Source organism: Drosophila simulans, chromosome 3R, assembly GCF_016746395.2.
Source record: "Drosophila simulans strain w501 chromosome 3R, Prin_Dsim_3.1, whole genome shotgun sequence".
NCBI classification, from domain to species: domain Eukaryota; kingdom Metazoa; phylum Arthropoda; class Insecta; order Diptera; family Drosophilidae; genus Drosophila; species Drosophila simulans.
The window spans coordinates 18,270,236-18,296,038 of record NC_052523.2 but is presented as its reverse complement, the minus strand read 5'-3'; the positions used below and the strand labels follow the sequence as shown (position 1 = coordinate 18,296,038).

Sequence of the window (25,803 nt, the reverse complement as noted above, 5' to 3'; positions counted from 1 at the left end):
AATGTATCTGTATCTGTATCTGAGAGACTGCATCTGCAACTGCAGCAGCAGCAGCAGCAGCAGCATCAGCGGCAATCGCAACTGCCACTGCTGCGATCGAATCAATTGAAAATTGCCGCAAAGAATGCAGTTAATGCCTAATGGCTCCGGCAATTTTAATTAAATTTTGCGAAAAACCATTTAACCTCCATGGGGATTGTCCAAACAAAATGTGGCCAAACTATGGCGAGAAAGTTGCTAAAACCAAATAAAAAGAAATGTTGCAATGCCACCACATACATACATATGTGCGTACAAAATGAATTGCGCTGCCCAAGAAAACATTTGCATTACTTATCGCCCCCGTATCAGTTGCTTAATTAAAAATCCCTGGCTCAGCTGGCATGTTTGCACAAGTGATCTCCTCTTCCATTTGCCATTAAGCGGAAATTAAAAACCATTTTCCCCGCCACATGCAGCGCTCGAAAGATTCCACATACGCCACGTTGCGCAGCCACTTGCGCTCTACAAATATTGAGAAATGCCAAACAAATACGAGTGGCCAAATAAATTATAAATGATTGCGCTTCAAGGGTTTCCCTCTGGCCTCTTGTTTTTTAGAGATTGTGGAAGAGCTCTGTTTAAAGTGGCAGTTTTCCATAAGGAAAACTGGAAAGAGTGGCAATTAAGATTAAGAATGTAGCACTTGAACGTAATGGGTACGAAAATATAATCACCATCTCGTGTCTTAATTAATATGCTTTTATGACAACCTAATCATATGTGAAATCACATGGCAATACTAATTAGGCACACGAAAGAAGAAAACTCTGCGAATTTAAAGAAATCGGAATAAGCCTATTGCCTTTCAAATGTCCATGAGCATTTTTAGAATTTTGCGGCAGCATAATGGAATCCTTTTTCTCCATTGTTTGATTGTTCCTGCCGTTCAAAGGACACGCGTGCTTTTTAAAGACGTCACGCGTAAGGTACACCCAAAGAAATACTCTTGTTTTAGGTTCAGAATATGGTTGAAATATTTTTAAGTTCGTTCGTGTAATATTGTATGGACCTTTTGCCGGAGCGTACTTCAACCCAAAGTGCCATAGTAAACAGACAAAAGACAGATGACAACGGGAGCTGCAAGGCAAGTCAAGTGGAGTGTAGTCAAGTGAAGCGTACAAATAAATATTGTATAGTGTATACACATGTACGTATACACGGACATCGGGAGATGGGGAGGTGGTGGAGTGGCTGCTGCTTTATTTTACAGATTGTGGGCTCATCAGATAGGGCATAAGGAAAATATTTCATATTTATACAATACGTACAACAATTTTCAATACGGCAAAAGGTACAAACAATTGATAAGCGAATTGCGACGCACACACAGAGTAGACAGGTCACCAAAATTGCTGAAAAGGAAAGTACAAACACAAATATACACGAGAGGAGGCCTGTGATAAGAAAACGCCCTCTACTAAATGGTGACCATGACAACAGGCCATTCAATTGTGCGTAAAACTTTTCATACGAAACCTACACAAAGGAAATATTTGTAATTTTTCATTAGCAGGAGCTGTGTGGAAGAACATTCCACTTAATAGTGTTCAGATTTTAATCGCGTTGCCCGTGTGACTCAGTGAGTTTTACGAATCTTTTCATTTGAGCCGCTCGCCAGTAAATTGGAAACAGAAATGCATAAGCAGGCAAGGCAGGGGTCGGCATAGATCAAATAGATTAGTCGACTTGGCTACTACTATGCATATAGTACATATATATGTACGTGTGCATCTACAGAGAGGGAGACACTTTAGCACACATAATTGCGCTGAACAAAAAGCTCGTCTATTACACGGACGGAAAAATAAATCAAACTTTGACATGACAAACAACGGCAGCAAATTTAACTTGAATATAATGCTTGCCACAATTTGTTGTTTTCTGTTTTTGCCACTTGGGGCTGTACCTATTAAATTACCAAACAACCGAAAATGTACATAAAAATTGCACGTAATTAGCATTTCAATGTTTATGACTAATTTGCTGCAGTTTGTAGATTAATTGGCTTTTGTGTTAACGGCTTAGACAATAATAATAAAAAAAAAAACCAGCACACAAGCAAACATAAAGCAGCGTAAGGTGATTTGGGCAGACATCAACACAATGTTGAGATGGGCTGCTTTAGGCTTATAAATTTGGCTTAAATATGGCCGCGATTTGCCACTTGATCGATATGTATAATTGGCGGAGTGACCTTAAAGCGAATCGAATGTCAAATGGTTCACAGATGTGGGATGTAGTCGGTGTGGGGGTGTGACCGCAGCATTAATCAGCGGAAAGATAATTCACTCAATTCAATTCGATCGATTAACAATTGATTAATTAAAGTCTAAACATAACGCTGGGATGTTGAGCATAATTACCAGCGCGTAATAGATTCTTATAACATATTTACTTCTACAGCTCGTTGTCTCATCATGAAAACATTTACCCCCAATCGCATCTAATTGCCCCTCTTCCATATGTTTAAGTTTCGAGCATCGGAAAATGAAATTGCGAAAATATAAAAAATGTCAAACATAATTTCAGTTCTGTGCGAAGCGAAATCAATCAGAAGCTGGCCGGGCTCAGTGGGTCAACATGTCGCATGTCGGATGACGCGCCACGGGGCGTATGAGCAATGAGCGCTGACAGCGAACAACGAGCAGAACGAGATGGATGGAGATGGAAAGAGGCGGACCGATGCTCGCCCCTATAGAAAACTTGGAGCGTTAATAGTTCGCTGTAATTAATTGTAAACTGTTTTAATGCCTCGACTGCTGGCGACTTTAATTAAGTTGCATTTGTGTTTTGGACACGACCAAAGAAACAAGATTCAGCATATATCTTCGCTGGCATATCCTCTGCATTTGGAAACGGGTTGACAAATTGTTGACCATTTACATGGCATATTGTTGTAGTCGGCTGGCCAGCTGACAAATCTCTATTTACATTGCTGAATGCATTATAAATTATTAACTGCTATTATTTGCGACTGGCAGTGTCTGCGGTAATGCCTTGAAATTTATGCCCCATAACGTGGCGCGCACAAACAAACCAGCAAACCAATAAACATTCTGCCCAGAACTTGTTGCACTTCCATGTTATTCGAAACGCCATTTGTCTTGCTTAAGCACACATTTTCGAAATTCGACTGGCGAGCGTAGAAAAATGTCAGAATTTTCCAATGCGAATTTTTAGTTATTGCTGGCTTTTGGCTGCTCGAAATGATTGCAATTAAATGTTATGATTTATGAGAAACAAGAGCTCGAAACGCCCGCACAAAATACACGACATTCGTGGGACCTCCAAAATAAGACAAATCGGAACACCTGAAATATTGAAAAATCAAGCGGAAAAATCTGAGGCCCTCTGCTCGTAAATTTTAGCCAGAGATTTGTGCCAGTTTTCGTTTGGAAAATATTGAAAACATCATCATCACAAGTTGTTTTTTTTTTTCCCCAGTCGGCCCACTGCTCATTTCACAGAATTATGTATGTTCTTTTTAATTTACGAACTCAACTCATTCATATTCATATCATTTGGGTCTAGCCCTAATAAAGTCCAATTTTATGTTAATGTTCGACTGTCTATTTTCTTTTTCGCTTCGCCTTACGCTTTTGTGATTTAGAGTATTTGTTTTATGCAACGGCCGGCCGGTAATTAATTAAAAGTCACATGTTAGATATATTTAACTTTGGTCTAATTAACTTTTACGATGGTCAGGAGAGGCAAACGGTTCTATAACCTTTATAAGTGGCGGTGACTTGGCAAAATATCGTTTTTCTTGACCAGCAAGCTCTGGTAGTTGATTAATTTATTTTGGAGAAGGTTTAAATTGAGGAATAATGGTTACACAATTATGGTGGGATTATTTCTAAACACAGCAGTAGTATAATGATATTGATGATGATGACACAAATGGCTTAAACTCATTTAATTGGTATCTCCAGACAACGGTTTCAATTAAATGAAAGTTTTTGCGTTAAGTTTCGTGAGTGCTGAATTCGATTTAAAAATCATTTAATTCCACATCACTTGTTTCGGTCATCGCCCCACCCGAACTCCTCGAACTGGCGCCATTTGGCAAAGAAAATTATTTGCACAGCTGCCGAACAGAAGCCACATGAGTAGGGACACCATTGAACGGAGTGCGATCTGAAATGCTTTCGAGTCTAATTAATGCTATTTAAATTTATGCATTTATCTGGATCACAACGAAACGAAGCTAAAAACATAAACATCAAGAGCGTGTCATGCAGTTAAATAAATTTCCTCAGTTCCGCCACTGCGACTGCCATACTGTCAGCCCATAAATAAATAAAAGAGGAAAAAAAAACGAAACTACGCCCAAACAATTTCCAAATTAACAAAACTGAAGAAAAACAAAAGAAATATACATGTCCGAATGCAGGGAGCGGGGGGTAGGGGATGGCAGGGAAGGCAACATTTTAAATTGCATAAAATTAAATCAAATTCTAATGCGGCAGGGCTTGGCCTGAACGACTTGCTCCGACGCCTACAATGAACGACAAATGAAACGAGTGAACGCCGTCAAACGACTTCCTAAAACGCTTCAATGATTTTGTCTAACCCATTTTAATACGCGTATATATCTGCAGCTCGATCTGTATCTGTATCGGCGCTCAGGCTTTATAGACATAAATTGCTTTATAGAGAAGGGTGCATCAGAGTGCTTTGCATTTGCCATCTTTTCTGGGCCTGTCTGTGCCGCCAAGACAACTTAACAGATGACTGACTCTATTGGCGGAGGAGAAGATACAGATACATATAGAGCTACAGCTACAGATACACCTTGGCACATTGCTGGCACACCTTTAAGCCATTTCCGGTGTAGCCCAGTTGCTCAGTGAACGCGTTGTCAATTCTAATTGGCGGAAGTCGTGTGCTCTCCCCGAATCCATAAATTAGATCATCGTTATCGTTATCGTCATCATTATGCTAAGAACACTTACATCTGGATGCTCGCGGACTGGCACATAAACCTTCTCGTTCATCGTCACCACAGAGCCCTCGGGTTCGGGCAGAGTGAGCGGCTCCTTCTTGACCCCATTGATCTGGAACAGTGAGGCGCGCACGCGTGCAATTTCTGGAAAGATTAATCGGAGATAGTGCGGTATTAATATGTGTTTACTGACGATTAATAATATAATAATGCAAGTCTACGGTTGTATAACTTATATACAAAGTATGCATTCGAGTACTCACAGATAAAACAGGATTATCTTCATACTAAAATACAATATATGTATATTGACAACTGCCCACCCGTCGAATACTTAACGTATTGTTACTAATCATTATGAAATCCACTCTTACAGCACAGTTTATTAATTTCCGAGCGTAATAATACACAGACGAAAGGCAAACAAACAAAGCGTTGATAATTTTAATTGCAGGCTCTTTGCCACCACTTCAATCGACTGAGTGCGGCTCAATTTGTCATTTTAGCTAAGTGCTTGTATTAAACTACGTTTAATTTGCCTCTGGGTGGAAAACCTACTTAATTAGCATGAATAAAAAGTCGTGTGAATGTGTTCACTCGGCCATCGACTGATGTTATGGCTTATTTATTAGGTTAATCCATGAAATCACTTGGTTTATATTTAAACAAATTATGCCATTTTATTCCTAGCATCATTGCAAAATGATGACTGATCCACAACAGCCACCCCAACCCTTCGAACTGAGCTCATGCACACATCATGCCACGCCCCCCTGCAACTCACACTTTTGCTGATTTTCCGTGGTTGGTTGGGGTGTTTTTACCCCCAACTGTGTCAGTTGACAGGGGCTCTCGAATTGATATGATCAACATTTTGCTGCCGTTGCTGCTGCTGGTGTTGTTTAGTTTTGCATAAGCTCAATTGCATTGTTTGTCTTTTGGCATGTGCTTTGACAATTTGTCACTAAAAGTGGGTAATTGTGCTGGGTGTGTTGGCCTTTAGGGGGTGCGATGGGGGGGAAAGGTGACTGCATCGTATGTCACAGAAATGATTTAAGAATTTGCCACTAAATGACATCAAATTAAATGCCTGACTTCTCTCACTAAATGCCAACACTTTGACACACACGGTTATCTGATTTCTCTGACACTGTATGTGATTGTTGACATCAGAAATCTAAGGAATAAACATTTCTTGGCTAAACATAAAGTATTGTGCACTTATTTGAGGAAACATTTTAACACCTAAAATTAAGTGGTATTTAGATGCATATAAATAAATTTTCCTAAATTATAATCATTGTATAAATCCTTGTACGAGTTTCTTGACCTGATGCATATGCACGCTGAATAACAACTTGTTGGACATTTAAATTAATTATGTTTGATATTTTTATCTAGCCACCTACTGGCTTATTTTCTTATTTATTTCCCCGAAGCTTTCTCCGTGTGCCACATAAATAAAATTGCAAATAAAAAATCATTTGAGCATTCTGAGAGCTAACAAAGAAGATGAAAAGAAATTGCAGAAAAAATTTAAATTTACTTTTTCCGAGCGGTGCGAAAAAGAAACGCTGGCCAATTCCAGAGTTCATTGCGGGCCAAAGAACCCATAAAGAAAATGCCAAAAGAGCCAAAATGGAGAATGAATCGGAGAAACCAAGCCGTACCAACAAAAGTCACTCCAAAACACTTGACTCGATTATTGATGGAGCTAGAGCTCGCTAGCTAGCTGCTGGAGATGGCGAAGAGATTTTCCCCACGACCACAATTAAGAGCAGCTGCAGAAGGGCTTTTCATTTGCCTGGCTATTTTCGTGTAATTTATTGCGACACGCAAGTAGAGCATTCAATCGGTGGCATCATCATCATCATCAGCAGCAGCTACATCATCATCATCAGCATCAGCATGAGTAGAATCATTTCGGTGATTCTAAGTCATATGAGCCGAATGGCATAAACGCAATCATGACAGCTGTCAATTTTAATCGAGCGAGTGTCAATCCGCATCCACATCTATTCAATCTGCAACGTGACCGATGTGTGGCAGTGCACTATGGTCCAGAATTCGTTTTTTTTGGCATAAAGTCTAAATTTTTATGTCAATATATCGTCCTCTAGCAATTATTTTCTAATAGAAAATTGATCATATAAATAAAAACCAAAAACAAAATTGACCGAAAGCTTCACTAAATCGTTTTATGAGCTTTTAAAGTTGAAGTGTTAAAAAGCTGATTGAGAGAATGCAATTTCCGAAAAATTACTTGCTTACTTTTGCATGTGGTATAATCGTTAATACGCATCCAAAAATTATAGTAAAATATGGAAAATAAATGCCAAGGTATGATGTTTTTAACTTATTTAGGTAATATATGTATAGTTGTACTGTTTTTATGTTGTGTGACATCCAATTTATGTGTATTTTAACAGAAAATTCTAACGTGTCCCCTGTGTTTCGTGGAGTATAACTAATTTTCTGACAATTTCTGACAAAAGTTAAAAACGTCAGTTTGTACCTTTAACTATTGTCTTTCACGGTAAAGTAATATCTTTTGCCCATTTTTGCTCGTTTTCTTAAAAATTTGATTTTATATAGGCAATTTTGAGTTCAGACATAGCGATCTCCTGGACATTTGGAGGCGTAACAATAGGCAAATAAGTTATGTTTCAGATTACGTTTATTCCGCAATCAACAACAATAATCAGGAATCGAAACAGACAGAAGATATTGAAAAAAAAATAGTAAATTTTGAATTATTTATTAAAAAAAACTGCCCGAGTGTAACAGATAACTAGACCGATTTATTTCCAAACATACCAAGTGGATGGCGTCAAAGATAACAATTCTTGTTAGAGATTTTGAAAACTCCACGACACCGAAGCAAATGGGACGCCGAAACTTATCTTACCAAAATGCAGGAGAAAGATTAAAAAGGAAACTGAAAATACGAGTGAAGCCCGGAATAAGCTTTACAAAAGGGATCGACTATCACATGCAAGGAAAAATAGTCGGATCAATAGGATGAGTGATATTTTCCACAGAGCGATTGATAACTCGGACCCACTATTATCAACAATTAGTTTAAAAGAAAGAGAGAGAAAAAATAGAAAAAACCACTTCCGAAGGCAGTAAAAAGTCTTTTGGAAATACAGTATAATTTTAAACCTGATCCATGAGACAAAATATTGGATTCACAATCTGATTCTGATTCGAGTTCAGATTCGGAAATTTAAAATGTAGAACTAGAAAAAGAAGAGGGCGATTATTTTTAAAACAACAATATACACGACTTTAAAAAAAAAAAAAAAATGATATTTCGTTGACTCCTGAGTCATACCAGTAGTTAATATGGGAGGCAAGAGAGGGCGTGGTCGCACAGACTTCAAATTTTCTGTGCAAACTATTTGTGATTTAACAACAAAATGTACAAAGTTTCAAGTCTGTAGCTCAATTTTTAGACTTTATGCCAAAAAAATCGAATTCTGGACCACAGTGCAGTGGCACGAAGATTGTGCAGCCAGATTAGATGAATAAGCCGCGCCAAATTGGTGTAAAATTGCATTTGCATACGATCGAACCGATGACGGAGTCAGTCACTGATTCACTTCTGGGGCCAAGTCAGATGAATGGATTGATAGCGGCATTTAGATAAATTACAATAATCAAGACCCAGCCATATGCGCAGGCGGCTTAATTAATAGCAGCTTAGTCAGCGACTTGGCATGGAGAGTCTATGTATCTATAGGTCTATAATTAAAGCCCTGGCACAAAATCACCTGTTGACCACCAACAGACCATTTTAGGGCATAACTGGGCATTCATACATACATATTAGATATATGCAGAGTGGGCGGGTAGAACGAGAGCAGTGCCAATCTAATAATTATCAATGAAAGATCTTTTTTATTCATTAACAAGTCGAGTCGTTTGTGCTTTTAAGGCAATCTCCGCATCTTGTTCGCAACGCGACTCATAATTTACATACACCGCGCGCTTATGACTCTATATCTCTTGGCCAACTCGCTGCTGGACCTCTATATATGGCCAGGGACGGAGCTACCAAATTTGGCACCCCAACTAGAGAGGTTGGCGAAAAATACAAAAATAAAGAAACAAACTGCTTTGCGTGTGTGTTCAAGTATTATTATCATTTTGTATAATTTTTTCTGCGCTCTTTTTTATAGCCAGCCCCCACAAAAGCACTTATGGCGAACCTTACTATGGAGTGTTATTAGTCAAGCAACTAAGAATAAAAATGGGTAAAGCTCAAGGTTGGATGAGGCGCGGTTAAAAAGGATGGACCTGTTCAAATTTCTGCATGACATCATCATTGAATCGCATAGAAATCTACAGATTCCTCAACAATTTCGCCCTTCTTGAAGGTGGGCGGACCTAACATAACATTTCCCGACTTCTTGCTTCGTTGCCGCATTTTGCAACATTTGAATTTTAAATTTAGCCTCCTGCACTTGATGATGAACACGAAACAAGAAACAAGAAAAACGAATGCGAACGACAGCCAGTCGAGCGTCAATAAATTGTCAAATTTTATGCACCACGATTTTTGGCAAGGGTTCCTTATGTCCGCCAGCAAGTAGGGCATAAAATGTGTACATACTACTGGGGAATATTAATGTGGAATCAGAATTATAATATTTTACATATTTACATAGCGAACAGAAAACTAGCTTGGACTTTCGTTTGGCAAATCGGTTTACTGAAATTCTCTAAACCGAATTGCAAATTGCTAAAAACCAATACAATTTTTCCCAGTAAACTTAGCATATCTCGACACCTTGATCAGCTATCCATTAGCGAAAACCTCGTTCGCACCAAATACACTAAGAGGATATATAACTTATCGCATCCTAAACTTGTCAATCTAATAAGATATGCCAGTGGACACCTTCTAAACCAAATTAAAACCGCACACAGCTCAGCAGCTTAGCGGTGTGCTGATTGATTGTTTTAAGCTGGGAGAACAATTTGCATTGGATCACGACTTCAGGTGGGAATCGATAGGACGGCGGTTTATACTATATACTCTATATATAAGTACGCTGTACGCTGAGTGCGACACATATCTGAGTGTGCGACGGCTAATTTATGAATGCAAAACCATTCATACCACACGAATTAGATGACTGCCAGCTGATGAGCGTGTGGGTGTTTTTTTAGCCAAGGAAACAATGTCAACTGCGATCGTTTGGGTTTTTGTCTCGGCCTCCACACACACCTTTGCATGGCTGGCTGGTGTGGGCTGGCAGGGAGTCTTAACAAATTGTCACCAGAAATGGCCGGAACGCTCGAAAACGTTTAAGGTTCAGCCCGATTGTTGTGCCTTCTGTGGCTGCAATTAAGCCAGGTCCCGCATATTTGGCAAGCGCCAAAATGTATTTGATTTTATGGTTTTTATTTGCTGTTCGTCATGAACTCCATTGGCCTTGGGCGCATTCGCAAATTCGCGTTGTACTCGCATTTAAGCAAAACCGAAAAATAATGTTTATTGTGCGTTCAAGTAATTTCATTTATTCATTTGCATATTTTGTGCATATCTTTTCGGTTTGTGGTTTGCGCAAGGCATTGGCTTCTAAACCAACAGTGGGTTCAAAGTCGCCAAAAATATAAATATTTACAAAGAGTTAATTAAGACGAATTGCAGCCTAAAATAAAGTTTTTAAATCATTGTTTGATTAAAGCACGTAATCAATAAATGGTTCCATTCATTGGCAATATCGATCCACGAACCTTAATGTTATAGCCCGCACTGTATGCAAATCGTTTCGCATCAAGGCAAAAATAAACATTTGTTAGTCTTGCTTCTTGTTTTGTGTTTCAGTATATATTCAGCATTTTAATTAATGACTATATACAGACCGGCGACAGCAATGACAGTTTTTTATGCATTTTTATTAATAAATTTCTACCATCATAAAGCTGTCAGTGGCAACTTGGTTCACACGCTCAAAGTCGCATGGTCTCCATGATACCATTATAGTATCACTTCTGGCACGACATTAATATATCAATTGGTTCATCAGATTTTGTTTTTCCCCCTCAAGAGCCATAAAGTTTTGTTAACATGATTTTATAAATTTAAATTGCATATGCAAGCGCCATATTTTGTAGCTGCCAGACTTTAACCCACATTCGCTGAACAGAAAACAAGAGTTGTTGAAAGTTGTCGCGAAGGAAATAAAAACATACGTAAATAAAAACGATTCCGTTGACTCACCAACAGCAGCAACCATTAAAAGTGAAATAAAACAAAGAAAAACACAATTAATGCTGGCGGAAAACATAACACTGAAGCTAAAAGAAAAACATGAAACCGAAAAGGAAAAAGAAATGAAATGCTCCCGTAGAAAATAGGTCAACGAATTGCGAGCAAAACAAACTCGGAGAAGGAAATGAAAATACCATCGGATGAAACCAGGAGCCAAAGACCAAGTGCTCCTTAGAGCGTATAATCATCGAAATATAAATGCTCCTGATCACAAAGGAAACAACCGAAATGAAATGCAGACAAGCGAACACTGTGCAAACATGTTAAAGTAAATTATTTTGTGACCCTAAGGCGAAGTGTATCCACCCATTTTCCCACCCCCCACCATTACTGCCACAATTGTAATTGGCTTAAAAATTAATAGAAAACCCATTTGAAGTGGCCCATGCATTTGCATTTCCATTCCATAAAGGACGACTCCTCCCTCGACAACATGTTTAAATGCACGTATTTTCGAATTTAACACGTTCGCATTTTCACACAATGTTTTCCTTTGAATTCCGCAAATGGTTTGCATTGCAAATTGTTTATTTATGCACCGTGAAATATTTCCAATGGTTTTTCGACGCGCAAAAAAAAAACAATAGGCAAAAAATCACGGCAAGAATAAATCTTCACCTGGCGCATCGCGATATTCAGGGAAATAGCCAACGAAATCCGTCCCAGCAAATGGGTAAACACTTGAACAAATACAGAAATGATAAAACGCACATTAAACCAACAATAACAGCGAATTATATACAAATTGTTAGTTAAATAAACCATATTTTTTTGCTCGGCAGCATTTTCTTTATCATTCTTTTTTTCCGCCTTTTTGGCGCTTGAGTAAACACACAATTTGGGGCTTGTCGCCGATAGAGCTCTTTTTGCGGTTAACAATTATCCAGTCTGGTTTTGGGTTATATACAAGCGTAAAAATAGTAATTTGCTTTATTAACCAAAGGCAAATAAATATTATGGTAATAATATGACAGCTTGCTCATTTTGAGAGGTGAGAATATTTGCAAAGTAACGTTCTTTCTATTATTAGATGGTTCGATAACTTCCATTAGTCATCCCCTCCCATCGAGAGAAATGAAGATTGACAGTCCGCAAAAGTTAGGCGCTATAGCTAACCAAATAACAATGAAGCCGAAGATTAAATGTGCGAACATTCCACTTGGCCAGATGCTCGTCGTTATCGAGTTAAACACAAATCAGAGGTAATTCAATTGAAATTAAAATAAAACGAAATTAAAACGCTGTTACCAGCTCATGTCAAGCGACACCTGGAACCAGTTGGCCAGTCGTTCAGCTAATAAATCCCAGTGATTACAATCTCAAGGTACTTATTTAGTTAATCGCACACAATGCCGTCAGATTGTGACTAATTTTTTTTTGTTACTAATATGCCGAAATATTTTCGGATATGTTTTTTATTGCCTGATTTTAGTAGCCATTGCCATTTAATTAGGTAACTGACGACCAGGCGTATTCGAAGTTTTATGGACACCAAATGTGTTGGTTGCTCATAGTCATATGAGCATCCCCGCTAAGGGTATTAAAACTAATGCTCCACCCACACCGTAAATCTCGCCTCGAGGCAAAGATTTCGAGGAGCAGCCGCATGTGACAACCACCGAGTGGCTAAAGGAAAATGTGTCAAAGTAAAATCCAAGAAAATGCGGCGGGCAAACAATGCGAAATGGCTTTTCACATGTCGCAGACACACAGACCCACTTTGTTCCACATTTTTTGATGAACTTGCTGCGAGAGTCACGCCAGAATGCCTCATGAATTTACTCATGAGTCTTCAACTTGAAGATGAGTCGAGAATGAGCTGCTGTTGCTTCTCGAATCGAAAGGAAGTGAAATGCTCAATTTGAACTTTCAGTTTTCAGTTCCAGAGACAATGGGCCAAAATGGAAAGTTGTTGGCTCAAGCGAACATAGACACACATTAGGCCCACAAACATACACATGCGCTACGCCTCGAACGCCATTTATGTGGGTGGCACATAGTCATCATCATCAGCAGCAGATTACAGCGATTTTTCACATGCTCACCGCCGCGCGGGCAACAATGAAAGAAAATACCTGTGCGACCAACTGCGGAGCAGCCTTGCAGCTTGACATTAAGCTTGCGGAGCTGCCACACACAATCAGTTAAGAGCATCAAATGGGGGAAATGGGTTTGGCCAGGCCCAAATCACCAATGGCAGACACTTCAACGACATTAAATACGTGTCAAAACAATCGGCAGCAATCAAACAATTAACGAGAAACAAAAGGTTTCGGCTAAAACAACTTCAGGCGCCTTGGCTATTTATGTTTCGTATTGATAGCTACTTTTGTCGTTTCGGAGTATTCTACTTATATCTCTTGCAATGATTCAGAGTAAATTTAATGTAAATATGACTTAATATTACATGCTGGGGCATGCCTCGTTCATTGTCATCACGTTCTAAAAAGGAATATGGTTTAAGAACCTGTCTATTTAAGACAATCGATGGATGTTTTAACAAGTTCCACAACTCGTAAATATGTATTATAGGTATTCCCAACAATTCCAGCCAAGCTTAGAAATGATTCACTTGGTCCGTTCAGTTCATCCCACTGAAAATTGTAATTGAAACTGACGGCTGCATTGAGTCACGGAGAGAAACAAACAGTTTCACAGCTGTCCGGCTCATTAGATGTGTGTCCGCCGTAATGACCAAGCCACACTGGACCAACTTTAGTTCGTGAGAGCCGAGGGCAACCGCTGGCACTAGCAAAGAAAACAAACAAGTTTGCAAAATTGCTGGCCAAAAGAAAATACATAGCTGGCGAAAAATAAGAAAACAAAAAACAAGAAAAAGCCGCGTTAAATCAAACTGCAAACTGCAAGTTGCAGGCTGCAACTTGTCGTTGCCAAAAAACATTGCAAATGTTTGGCAGCGCTTGTTTTGCCATCGCTGGCTGAGCTGGTGCAGCAGTTGTCACTGGAAGGCATTGAGTCGAGCGAAGCAACTAGCCGCTAATCAATCAGTTCCCATGAGCACAATTTCCAGCAAAATGCCCCCACGTAGACGTTGTGGCCCAGTGAAAAGGCCCCAAAAGCGAACCAAATAAATATGCAATCAATGCGTAAATTGCCACAAAATAAATGCCAGAGGAAAAGTAGAAATGAGGTCCCCAAACGAAAAGCCAGGATTTCAACTTTTGTGAACCCAGTTATTTTTGCTCCTCTGTCTGCATTACATATTTTTAAGCTTGCAACTTGTATTTTTGGACGCCTCTTCTAAAAGCACATTTTTCCTCTTCAGCAAACAAATTTTTTCCTCTTTTGAGTGAAAACAAAATCTGACCAAATTATGAATACATACGACGAGGGACGTGGGCTCGAAGCATTTGAACCAAAGCAGGAAGCCACACCCTGACCCTGTTCCCAAAGAAATACACCCAAATAATTAATTAAGAGCGGCTTCCTACGGATGGGTTTAGGGTTTGAATTGTGCTCAATAACCCAGACCTCTATTGACAGGCACAAAACGATGCAAAAAAAACGAATCGAACAAATTGCTGAATAAAATTGAAGCCTTTAGTGCATAAATTTCATAGCTCAGTTGGTGGGGCAGCGAGAGATGAATGACAATTTACTCATTTGCTTGGTTAGTCACCTACGAAAAAAATAAAAAACGAGCTAATGAAACGGTAGTCGTCGACGACACACGCGCCCATTTTTATAAAGCAATTAACTGTTGCTGATTTTATGGCCCGCGGCTCATAAAAACTCAGCTCGACCAACAATGATATGATGATGATGATGGGCTGGCTGTGGGCACCCTTTGATCTGCGCTCTGCGCTCGTCGCCCGATTGCAATGGCTGCTTAAGCCAATTAAAAGCTAACAATATCTAGTATAGCTAATAGGCGATATGTGTACTCAACCAATCAGGTTAGTGGCTTCACCCGCTCACCAACAGCCGACGGCATTTTGTTCTTGTCGGTAGGTGCTACCGTACATTGGCGATAAGGAAACTCACCTGCAAATAAACGCAAATATATTTTCAGATTAGATAAGATTAACACAATGCAATGGCGTTGATATAGTAGAAACAACATTTGAAAGATGGATTTATGAGCTAGCTTGCGGCATTTAATCTATCTTACGAATATAGTTCCAGCTATTCATTTAAAATGTTTACTTCTAGCTCTTAAACTTATTCCTGCATTATGTACATCTTCTCTTTAAATCGAAATCTCCTATTACCTTGAAAATCGGTAAGTATTTTATGGATTCATCGCGAGATGAAGGCATTTCAACTGCTGGATTCCGAAACTCGAGCGCCTCAATCAGCGGGAGAATACTCTGGCAGTCCAGAGATTCAACTTTTGTTATTTCCTTGATTCGTGGCCATTATTCTATTTCTAAGCATATTTATAGGATGCCCCACACTCCGAAAGTGCTGCTTTTCTTTGGGAGCTGCCATCGCTTCTGGCTTGTTTATTTCTGGAGTAGCCGAATGACTTTTCCGGACTACGTGTGGGGAGCACAAACAAGATGATGATTCCGGGGGCCGGAGACGACACGACCGACCACAGAGTTCACGACCCCTCTTGTATTATAAATTTACAACAAATTGCCTTCGTCTTGTTTGAGTTTAGCGATTGCATTGGGGACTTTGCTTGATTAATTTTCGTTATACAAAATACACAATAAATTCGTACGGTCAGTTTCGAAAGCCTGTATAAACACACCGATTTTCTCCAAGGAAATATAAAAACGGCTGCGTTCCATCAAATTCTCGTTATCCCTTATAGCGTGTTTTTATTACAAATTGTATATGTATGGAATTATGCGAGCGCAATGTACATTTATAAATATATGTATATCCATTTTTTTGTTTTGAAAACACACAGCTTGTGTTCTGGCGGAAATTGAGAATAATTATTTTTTTCGAATAGAAACTGTGAAATGTTTTCGGTTGGTCCATAAACTTTGGCTATTGGAAAATTATTTGTAGCCAATGGCAGTTGGAGAAAGTTGCAGTTATGCGCCGTATTTGGATCTGGCAACTTATGGGTGCTTATGTCATGCTTATAATATTTTCCCCTCATCCAAAATAAGCTGGAAGCCATTTGGTGCGGCCTAAATTTAATAGATCGAATGAAAGAGATGCGTAAGTCGCGTCTCATAATCAATATATCGCCCATACGCCGTGTGTAACACTGGCATCAAGGTGAAAACCTCTTTCTATCTGCCAACAGCACTTGATCACCACCTACCTAACTACCCGAAAACGAAATAGAAATGATATATTATGTACTCAATAGCCACCAACACGTAATTGTGTGTGTGTATGTAGCGTAATGTGCTTGACCAACATTGAAGTGTGGCCAACAAGCAACAACTCGTTTTGAAACAAAAGCCAAAGTTGCCGCCTTTTCTTTTTGCCAGCCCGCCGTCGTGTTGCCTTGAATGGGATTTATTATAATAATAAATGTCTTTAAGTACACACACGCACATGTAGGTGGGTAGTCTCTTAGCCACTTTGGATACGGATTTTGGCTGAGTGTGCAACTTGTTCTTAACACCTTTGCGTCTCCTTTCCTTGTTCTTTCTGGCTTTTTCCGCCCACGTTTATGGTTTATTTTTAGTCTGGCCTCTCTCCCTTCCCTTTTCATTTCTTTTCTTTTCTTTAGGTTTATATTTATTTTCATTCGACCGCCTGTCTCCGCCTCAAGTGTCGCTTTGTGTGACAAACTATTTATCTGTGGGCTTCGAAATGTGCGTGGAAAAACCGGAAAAGCCTACGTAAAGCTATGAAAATGCTAGTGCACTCGACGTTCTCCTGAAGTCGAAGTCGACTATATGAGCATATTTAGACATGGTCTCCATATGCCAATGACATTCAGCTGTTTTCCAGCCGTTGATAAGCTATGAGTCGTCCTTGGCCAGTTGGAAAAAAAAGAGGAGGATTGAGTGGAAGTTGTCAGTGTGGGCAGTTGGGTTTATGAAAGTGAAGTTTGGGCAGAGAACTCAGGGCCACATGTGCTCATAGAAAGTGTCGTAAATAAATTAATGATCAGCCCACAATGGTAAGACTCTATATATTAAGTAAGATTCAAGTATAACCTTCTTACAATTAAAGGTACGATTCAAACGATATTAAATAATAAATAAATTATAGCGTGTACATACATTTGATTAATTAATTATTGTCATCAACCATTAAACGCATTTTATTATACACAAATAACACTTATAATTCAGAGCCCGCATTTAAGCATTTTAAATCCGCCCCAATAAGGAAACTTGTCAATTTATATAACTGCCTGAAAAAGAAAAACACCCTTTAATTTGAATCGCTTGCATACAATTAATTTGAGTTCAGCCACTGCGATTCTTCTCAATCGCAGCTGAAACAGAGTTCCTTGAATAACAACACTACTAAAAAAAATGCGACTTCATTGAGGAGCTGGGCAATTAATTCATACGCCTACAGCAGCCACATGATTGACATGAGCAACGCTTGGGCGTCCATATAAAATGGCTTTTAACCCAAATACGCAGATACAAACAATACGTGGCTGGCTAACTCAGCACGACATTAAACATTTATGGCATATCAAAAACCAAAGCCAAAGAAACTGCCAAAAATGAAAAGACACGCAAAGTCACAAAAAGACAAAAATGAAATGGAAAAATAAAAACCAAAAAAAAATTGAAAACAAATGCAACGACATTTCCTCCCCCGCAGGTTGATTCGATTTGCACAGCTGATGGCAATTGCAAGAAAAAGGGACTTACTTAGCGCATTTTATGTTTTATTGTTGTTATATTCACAAACCTTTCACTCGAAACTTTTCGATGGGACAAAATTGCAACGATTTTGCCTAGTGAAATTCGGAAAAACGGAGCAAAACTGAAACGGCTGTTAAAAATTCCATCAGATACAACTGCACATATACAGATACAAGCAGCTACAGATACAAATACATCCGACAGGTAAGCACACAACAAAGGACGTGACAACGTCGAAAAGACTTTGGCTCACAAGATCCATTCATGATGCAAAAAGCAAACACGCGTTTCTTCTAGCGTTTCCCAATTGCACTCAGCGCGTTGAAAAAGTAACGAAATTGAGATACAAAGATACATAGATTGAGGACACTTGAGCTACGAGTGTTACAGCTACCTTTTAGCAGCAAAAAACTGTTTGAAAAACCAAATGGCATAGGTTGCATTGACTGATAAATACTCTTTATTTGAAAGCCAATGATTATAATTGCAGTATTACTTTATTTTATATGGCAGTGAAGAAGTTGGTGAATACATCTGCGTATTTCTCAACGGTATTCGTATCTTGATCTAATGCTTACAATTCCCTCTTCCCCTGTTTTTATGTTCCCCCTCTTATTTTTTAGCATTACGCTGCTGTTAATTGTCTCGAATCAATGATGCTGCTCATGGCTGTGAATAAATCGAGAGATAAGAAACAAACTACAACTACACGGCCAGAGTATCTTCATCTCAATCTGTATCCGTAGCAGCTTTTGTGTTTTTGTCTATGCTCACACGTTGTCGCTGTTTTTGGCTCAAAGTTTGTTTTGTTTTCCCACATATGACGCATTTTTGGGTCGTTGTTCGTGTTCAAATGTGTGCTGGTATGATTTCTTTTTAATGTTTTGTCATAGTTTTGAATAGCAGAGCACACGCCCCAAAAAGACCCAAAAAGTCAGAAAAAGGCGTTTGGTCGCCCAGTCTGTTGACAATTTGACTTTTGTTTTAATTTTTTCTCGTGTGCTTGGTTGTCAAGTGAATGCCTCATTATCTTAATTCCCCACTTAGAGGTTTTATTTGCACTATATTAAGATTGAGAGGTCGTTGTGGCTGTCTTCATGGGTGTGGAACTGTTTTTCGTTTATGAAATCAGTAATAACTTTTGCAATTAAAGGGAATGGAATGTTTGCTGACCGTTAGTTATTTTATTCAATGTCAGAGCCAAAGCTCAAAAGATGTTTAATGTATTTTCCCTACGATCCTCTAGCATCCCGGAAAATGTTTTTGCTGCATTTCCAGGGTGGAAAATTGCTCGCTACCCGCATTTCACACGCCAAACGGAGTTGATGTCTGGGGGATTTTCGAAAGCAATTGAAAAATTAAATTGATTACCGATATAAATCGAATGGCAAATGCACATCGGTACAATAAAAATGATTCACTTGCGGCCGCTTCAAGTGGCATCCATCGGATGCCCATATAAGTATCTTCATACGTCGAGGAGTTGCAAGTTCGGGTTGAGAATCCCAGATACAGGCGACCGACCATATGGCACCGAGAGTCAAAAAGGCAACTTCAAAGGCATCACATCCACAATGTTGCCTCTTTGTATCTCTGGCTCAAGTGTCCCTCCCCCTTCGAGCCCCCACCATTGTTTTTCCCTGCCTGCGCGTTTGTTATCAAATTGTTCAATTTGTACAGCTCGTCGGCTGCCTGCCTGGTGGCATATTAAAGCAATTGTCTAATGCCACATGGCTGCCGCTGCTGGTAGTCGCGTGCCTCATCGCGAGGGAGGCAAGAGGTGGTGCACAGAGGAAAATATGTGGTAAGCATAAATTCATAGATTTATTTCAAACAAATTGTAAAGTCAGCTGAATGGGATACATTTTAAATATGATTTTAATTCTTTTTTTAACACACAATACTCCACAATTGAGTTATTTTCAAATGTATCTATCGGATACTTGGTTTTTCTTTCAGTGTCTCGAATGGGGAGTGGGAGGTTGGCTACGGAATGGGGCGCCATGCTGAAAGTTCCATGTGTTTTTTTGCTGCGTGTGGGGAAGAAACCCGAGCATGTGAAAAATATTTTAATTACGCGCTTCTTTGTTTCCTCCATTATATTTTTAAGCTTTTTTTGAGTTGGCTATTTTTGTCAAAAATAATTCGTTTTGCCACAATAGCAACACCGAACATTTGATGCAGCCTGGCTATCAAATAACTTGGCACACGACGTAATCACCGGGTTTGAGTGTGTGGGCGAGATCTCGCTTAAAAGAATAGATATACATGCATACATATTGTATATACAATGAAACAAGGGGTTTCTAAGGAAAACGCTAATTGAAGGCTGAGTGTGTCAAGTTGTACAGCTGCCAGGCGAAAACCCATGAGTATTACGACTAGAAATTGATACGATTTCAATTTAAGCCGCCACAAGCGAGAGCCAATAAATGGCGCCATTAAAAAATATAAATATAAATATGTACATATATTTCAAGCCTAGAATATCAGCAAATTCTAGTACTTACATTATTAGATAATAGGATTGCAGCCCATTACCAAATCTATCCACTCCCATGCACTTTCCATATTAAATTCGATCAGCCGCATCGAAAACTTCGTCATCAACCCCACAAACTTTCGCCAACGATCACTGCCCTTTTGATGCAATCTACTAACTGTTTAGCTCGATGTCGATGGCTTCATTTGCTTCTTTTTTAGCCATGGTCAACTTCCGTGCAAACGCATCGGTGCATTTTCGACCAACAGCCAGCCAATCACAAATCAAAACAAAGCAACCAGCGATCGATGGTCATGACAAAAGATTTTAATTGAATTTGAAAACGCAATGAGACGTGTATGGGCAGGGGCTCGAATCGAATCAAATCGAATCGGGTTGGATTGGATTGGATCGTAGGGAATCGCACGGAATCGTTTGGGGTCGATTCGCTATTGTGCGGGCGGTAAGGATGGGAGCGGGGTAAAACGTGGAGGGTTACGCGTTCCGCATAACAATTGTCAACAAATTTATGAGCACGTCAGTTAGGGAACCTCATACCCAAAACCCGAAAGCCGTGCCTATGAAAATACTAAATTAAAATGCTCGGGGCAGCTTGTGGCTATTACTGATGCACCGAGAAAAATATCGTTTCATTTCATTAGAACTTGTGAAATATATAATATAATAAACATAAAACATGTCTTATTAATAGATCTCGAAATCTAACTATAGGAAGTATTCTATCATAAATTTAAGGTTTTATAAATGCGAATTGGTTCTTTGCAAGATAAACCCAACGAATCGATCGCAACGTTGACTGATCAATGGAACGGCTTAAATGTATCTTTTTAAAGCGAGGATGGGCCAATCATTTCCAATCATTTGTTTGCCTTTCAGCTCCAATGTGTTTGCATTCAACTCGGATCCGAAGACCAGCAGCCGCATTAATGTCAACAAGATACTTCAGTTTCCGATTTTAATGACTCTACCAATCGGCGGCAGTTCAGGCCTTCAAAATCAAAATTTTTGGTCAGAAGAAAACCAACGCCCTAAACGGTGAAAATCCAACGAAACAAAATTCCAACAGCTATGGTGGCAGGCGAAAACCCATTTTCCAATAATCTAAATTTAGATGAAATGAAACACATTTCAAATTTTCATGAAAAATGTCGGACGGAGTGAAAGAGAAAAAATTCTGTATCCGACAAATGCCGAGGAACACATTCGGCCAACTATATATACACGTTTCTGTGCCTATATATATATATTTTTTTTTTTATATGTATGTATATATAGATACATAGATCGGCCATATAAACATTCACGTTGCGGGTGTACGTAATTTGATTTTGGTCGGCTCTTTTCTGGCTTTTATCTCTCAGGTTGCTCGCTGCACATGATACAAACTTGGATGCGTATCTGACAGATGTATGTGGATATACACCTTGGGCTGCAGTAACAGCGAGCACAATTTCTATAATTATAACGCCCAGGTGTGGGCCCCACCGAATTCGAAAACAAAAACTAGAAATTTATCATATCTAGGGGCTTTAGATGACTGTTTGCTGTCCTCTGCCCAGGTAAACAAACGTCATGCGGAAGATGTGATATCTGCGAGACAAAAATGATATCTCCGAGTGCGATATAGTACGTGCAGTTATGCTTGGTCGCCGGTAATCCGAGATCCGAGATCGTAGAGCTTTTGCTCGGGCCTCTTGACGTCTTGTCGTCATTTTTTGTTTTTTTTTTATTCACACAGTCTAGGCACACTTCAACTGTGCAAAATGCGACGACTATGAATAGCGGAGAGCCGAAAGCAGCAGATACAGATACGGCTGAGATACAGATACAGATTCGGGCGAAGAAACGTGCTCCAGCGGCGTGTGTCATAGAGCTATAGCTACATATCTAACAGATACAATGCGAGTGACTGCCTCTGCTGGCGGCCAAAAGTTATTCTTCTTTTTGTTTCGTTTGGGGCGTGAGTCAGATCCAAAAAGCAAACAACACACTCGTCAAAATAACAACAAAAATTTATGTCAGCAGTGCCAAAAGCGTTGAACGAATGAAGACGATAAAAAAGGCGGCAAATAAACAGAAGGCATACTATGCTTAAATACATATATAAATGTACAGTGTGTTTCGGCAGTTTAGAAATATCAATTGATTTTAGTTCAAAGAGCAGACAGAAATTAATTAAAACGATTTCGACAGCCAAACATAATTACTGAAGCAAATCCAGTTCTTAGATGTATATCCTCATCTTTAAATATTTTGAACTTTTAGGTAATTTAATAAATTTATAAAATGAAAACTTTAGTTTTTAAATATTTTAGCTCCAACTGCAGTGCCTTACAGCTGTGAAACGCACAGTAAGTACGCAGATATTTCCACACAGACAGCCTGTGCATTTCAAGTGAACGGGCGAACGCCCAACAGGTAGCCAACTGATGATTGCGAGCAGAACGCCACGTCCAAAACCCCAAGCCAACTTAGCTGCACACCCGCAATAATAAAAAAACAATATATAAAAATAAAAAAACAGCAACCGCAACCTCAAAAAGCGACTATTGCTGTTGTTAGTGTTGCTTGAGGTAAGGCAGGAACCTAATTAGATCTCTCGCAATATCTCTGACAGACACAAAGTGTATGCAGGTAAATTTCAGAAATATTTTAAGCTACTTAACATTTTTTTCAGCTTGCAACAAACACATCAAAAGTCAACAAATTGTATGTGTGTTCTCGAAGTGATTAAAGTAAAATTATAATAAAATGGGAATTTGATAGTCGAATGTTTTCGGTTGAGGAATTCCACACGTGGATTAAATAAAGTTAAGTACGTATTAAAATCAAAGATTTAAGCAGATCGTAATAAGTTAGAATTTGCGGGCTTTCATCAAAAGCAAACTCATGAAAGCCAAGGGAAATAGGTTATAAGAATCAACAAAATGACATATAAAATTCCAGTCGAGGCAGAGTTCGTATAATAAATTTGGCACCCTCTGGGAAAAGGGTAAAACATAAACAATTTTTGAGTTGCCCCAAAGACCGCATGTGAATGTGGGGTTTGGATTTGGCCCGCATGTCAAGCTAACGAAAACAAAAACACAGCCCAGCGACGACAGCAATTGAAAAGAGAAAGTTGCAAAATGAGAAAAAACACAAAAACTTCTAGCAAGTTGAAAAGTTGAAAGCCGTTAGCGGTCGGGCCAAGTTAGCAGTCGAATACGGTCAGTATTCGTAAATAGTGGACGGCACTCGGGTTCCCAGGTCCCAAATCTCAAATCCCAAAAATCCAGTCCGACACCCTCCCACTAAGCTGATAAGCCAACGAGGTGGGTTTCAAATCTGTATTTTGTTTTGCCTATTTCAGCTCTTTGGATTTTGTAGTCTGGTGGAACGAGTTTTACAAATTGTCAACGCTTTGCTTTTAGCAAATACAATTTGTAGACAGGCAAACTAGTTTGCAGCTATGCCGAGACGAAACCAAAACAAGAATATAAGCTTTTGGGCGAGTTTTCCGACTGTGCGATACCTGGTACCTGGTAATCAATAATCTGATTGGTCTGGATAAGACCACCGACTTCTTGGATATTTTCCTAATGAAGAAAGAAATCAAGATCTTGCATCTTATTATACAGACCATTTGCTATCACATTTCCGGATTAATTGCAATAATTAAATGTTATTTAAATTGTAGTAGTAGTTATAAGCAAATTGATCAAGCGATATGGTAAAAAACATATATTAAAAGTAATCCAAACATACGCTGTACATAATAAGTGTACCCTGGCCATCTAGCGGTACCTTGCAATCCGCAAATACCGCACCACGAGTATCTGAATCTGTGTATCTGTCCAACATAATTTTGTCATTACGAGGCGACACACACCCTCTTGGCCGGCCTGCATATGGGCAACAGATGTTGGGCAAATACAGGAACGAGAGCTCCGATATGCGAGATACAAGATACAAGATGCGACCAGGTAGTGCCACGCCCCCGCCCCTATCCCGCCCCGAAAGTTGACTTTTGTTGGTTTGCCTTTCGGAGTGTTTGCTTCGTTGCCGTATATTTATTCATATTTTTTATTTTTTTTTTTTTTTTTTTTTGGTTTTCGAGGCAAAGCGTGGGCAGTTGAGGTAAATCTTTCGTCTTTCAGATAAGTTTGCTACACTTTCAGTGCACAGAGCAAAACAGATCGTTGTTAAATGGATCCAATAATTTTCGAGATTCCAAAATTTTAAAACTTTTAGCATATGATGAATAAAATGATCTCTTATCACATCATTCCACACCACATTAATGTTTCTTTCTGTGTTGGGGGTTCCCCCCTGGGGTTTCGCATCTCCTCCTGTGTCCCTTCAAATCCACGCCTCCCTTCTTTTCGGTTTACGAATGGCCGAGTCAACAAAGAATTCATAATAGGAACAACAAAGGCTGCACTGGCAGTCAAGTGTGGAGCCAAGAAGACAAAAGGAGAGAGCACGGAGAGAGGTGTGCGCTCGCGAAGAGGCGCACAAAAAGGAAGTAACTAAAAATAACAAACATCTCGTTTGGGTTTGTAAGGTGGAATGAACTCAGAACCCGCGATGGAGAAGATGCCGAAAAGGAGACGCCGAGGAGACAAACCAGACACCCAGAGATCCATGCCCCAAAACTGATTGAACTACAGTGATCACTTGGTTAGAGGCACCCTAATCTTTAACACGCCTGGCCCTCACGATTTAAAATGAAGTCACCACTTTAAAATAACATATTTACTCATTTAATCTCTCCCATTTACCCAAAGTAAATGTGTTCTAAATACCTGCAGTCTCTGTAATACATGTTTACAATAAATCCCGCTAGATTCTCGGAATTAAAGTGCTTTGCAAATATTTTTTTAACAATTAAAAAAGATATAAACCAAATTGTAATGGCATCGATTTGTATACTACAATAGTTTAATGTTCCTTTCATGAATTTTCGGAATACAAACACAAATTTAAAGTACATTCTATAGTTAAATAACTAAACATTATACCAAGGATATCTAAATTTATTTTTGTATAGCTTAAATTCTTAAAACTGATATTAAAGCATTATCAGATTTAATATATAACAAATTCCGAATGATACAGGATATTGTCACAATAACAAACTTTTTATGCACTTCGATAAGACTGTTTGATTCATAAAAAGGTAGCTAGTGATTTTTATACTCCCGCTGAGTCTTGGATCCGCGATTAGGATGATCCTGTGACTTGGAGGGATCTTACTCGGTTTGCGTTTTAGCGACTT

At 39.1% G+C, this 25,803-nt stretch overlaps 1 protein-coding gene and 1 long non-coding RNA gene across 8 annotated transcripts in view; both read right to left on the bottom strand.

Annotated features, from left to right (window-relative positions):
- Positions 1 to 25,803, bottom strand: part of LOC6729048 (protein held out wings) — a 38,266-nt gene that overhangs the window by 11,236 nt on the left and 1,227 nt on the right. For all 7 annotated transcript variants that reach the window (XM_016177247.3, XM_016177243.3, XM_016177246.3 and 4 more), the window contains exon 3: positions 4,998 to 5,131. In XM_016177247.3, the coding sequence (XP_016035706.1) occupies positions 4,998 to 5,131 (134 nt within the window). The remainder of the gene's footprint in view (positions 1 to 4,997; positions 5,132 to 25,803) is intronic.
- LOC120285071 lies at positions 14,286 to 25,799 on the bottom strand. The gene is made up of 2 exons (XR_005544333.2): positions 15,506 to 25,799; positions 14,286 to 15,278 (listed from the first exon to the last, which is right to left on the bottom strand). It is a non-coding gene; the product is annotated as an uncharacterized LOC120285071 (long non-coding RNA).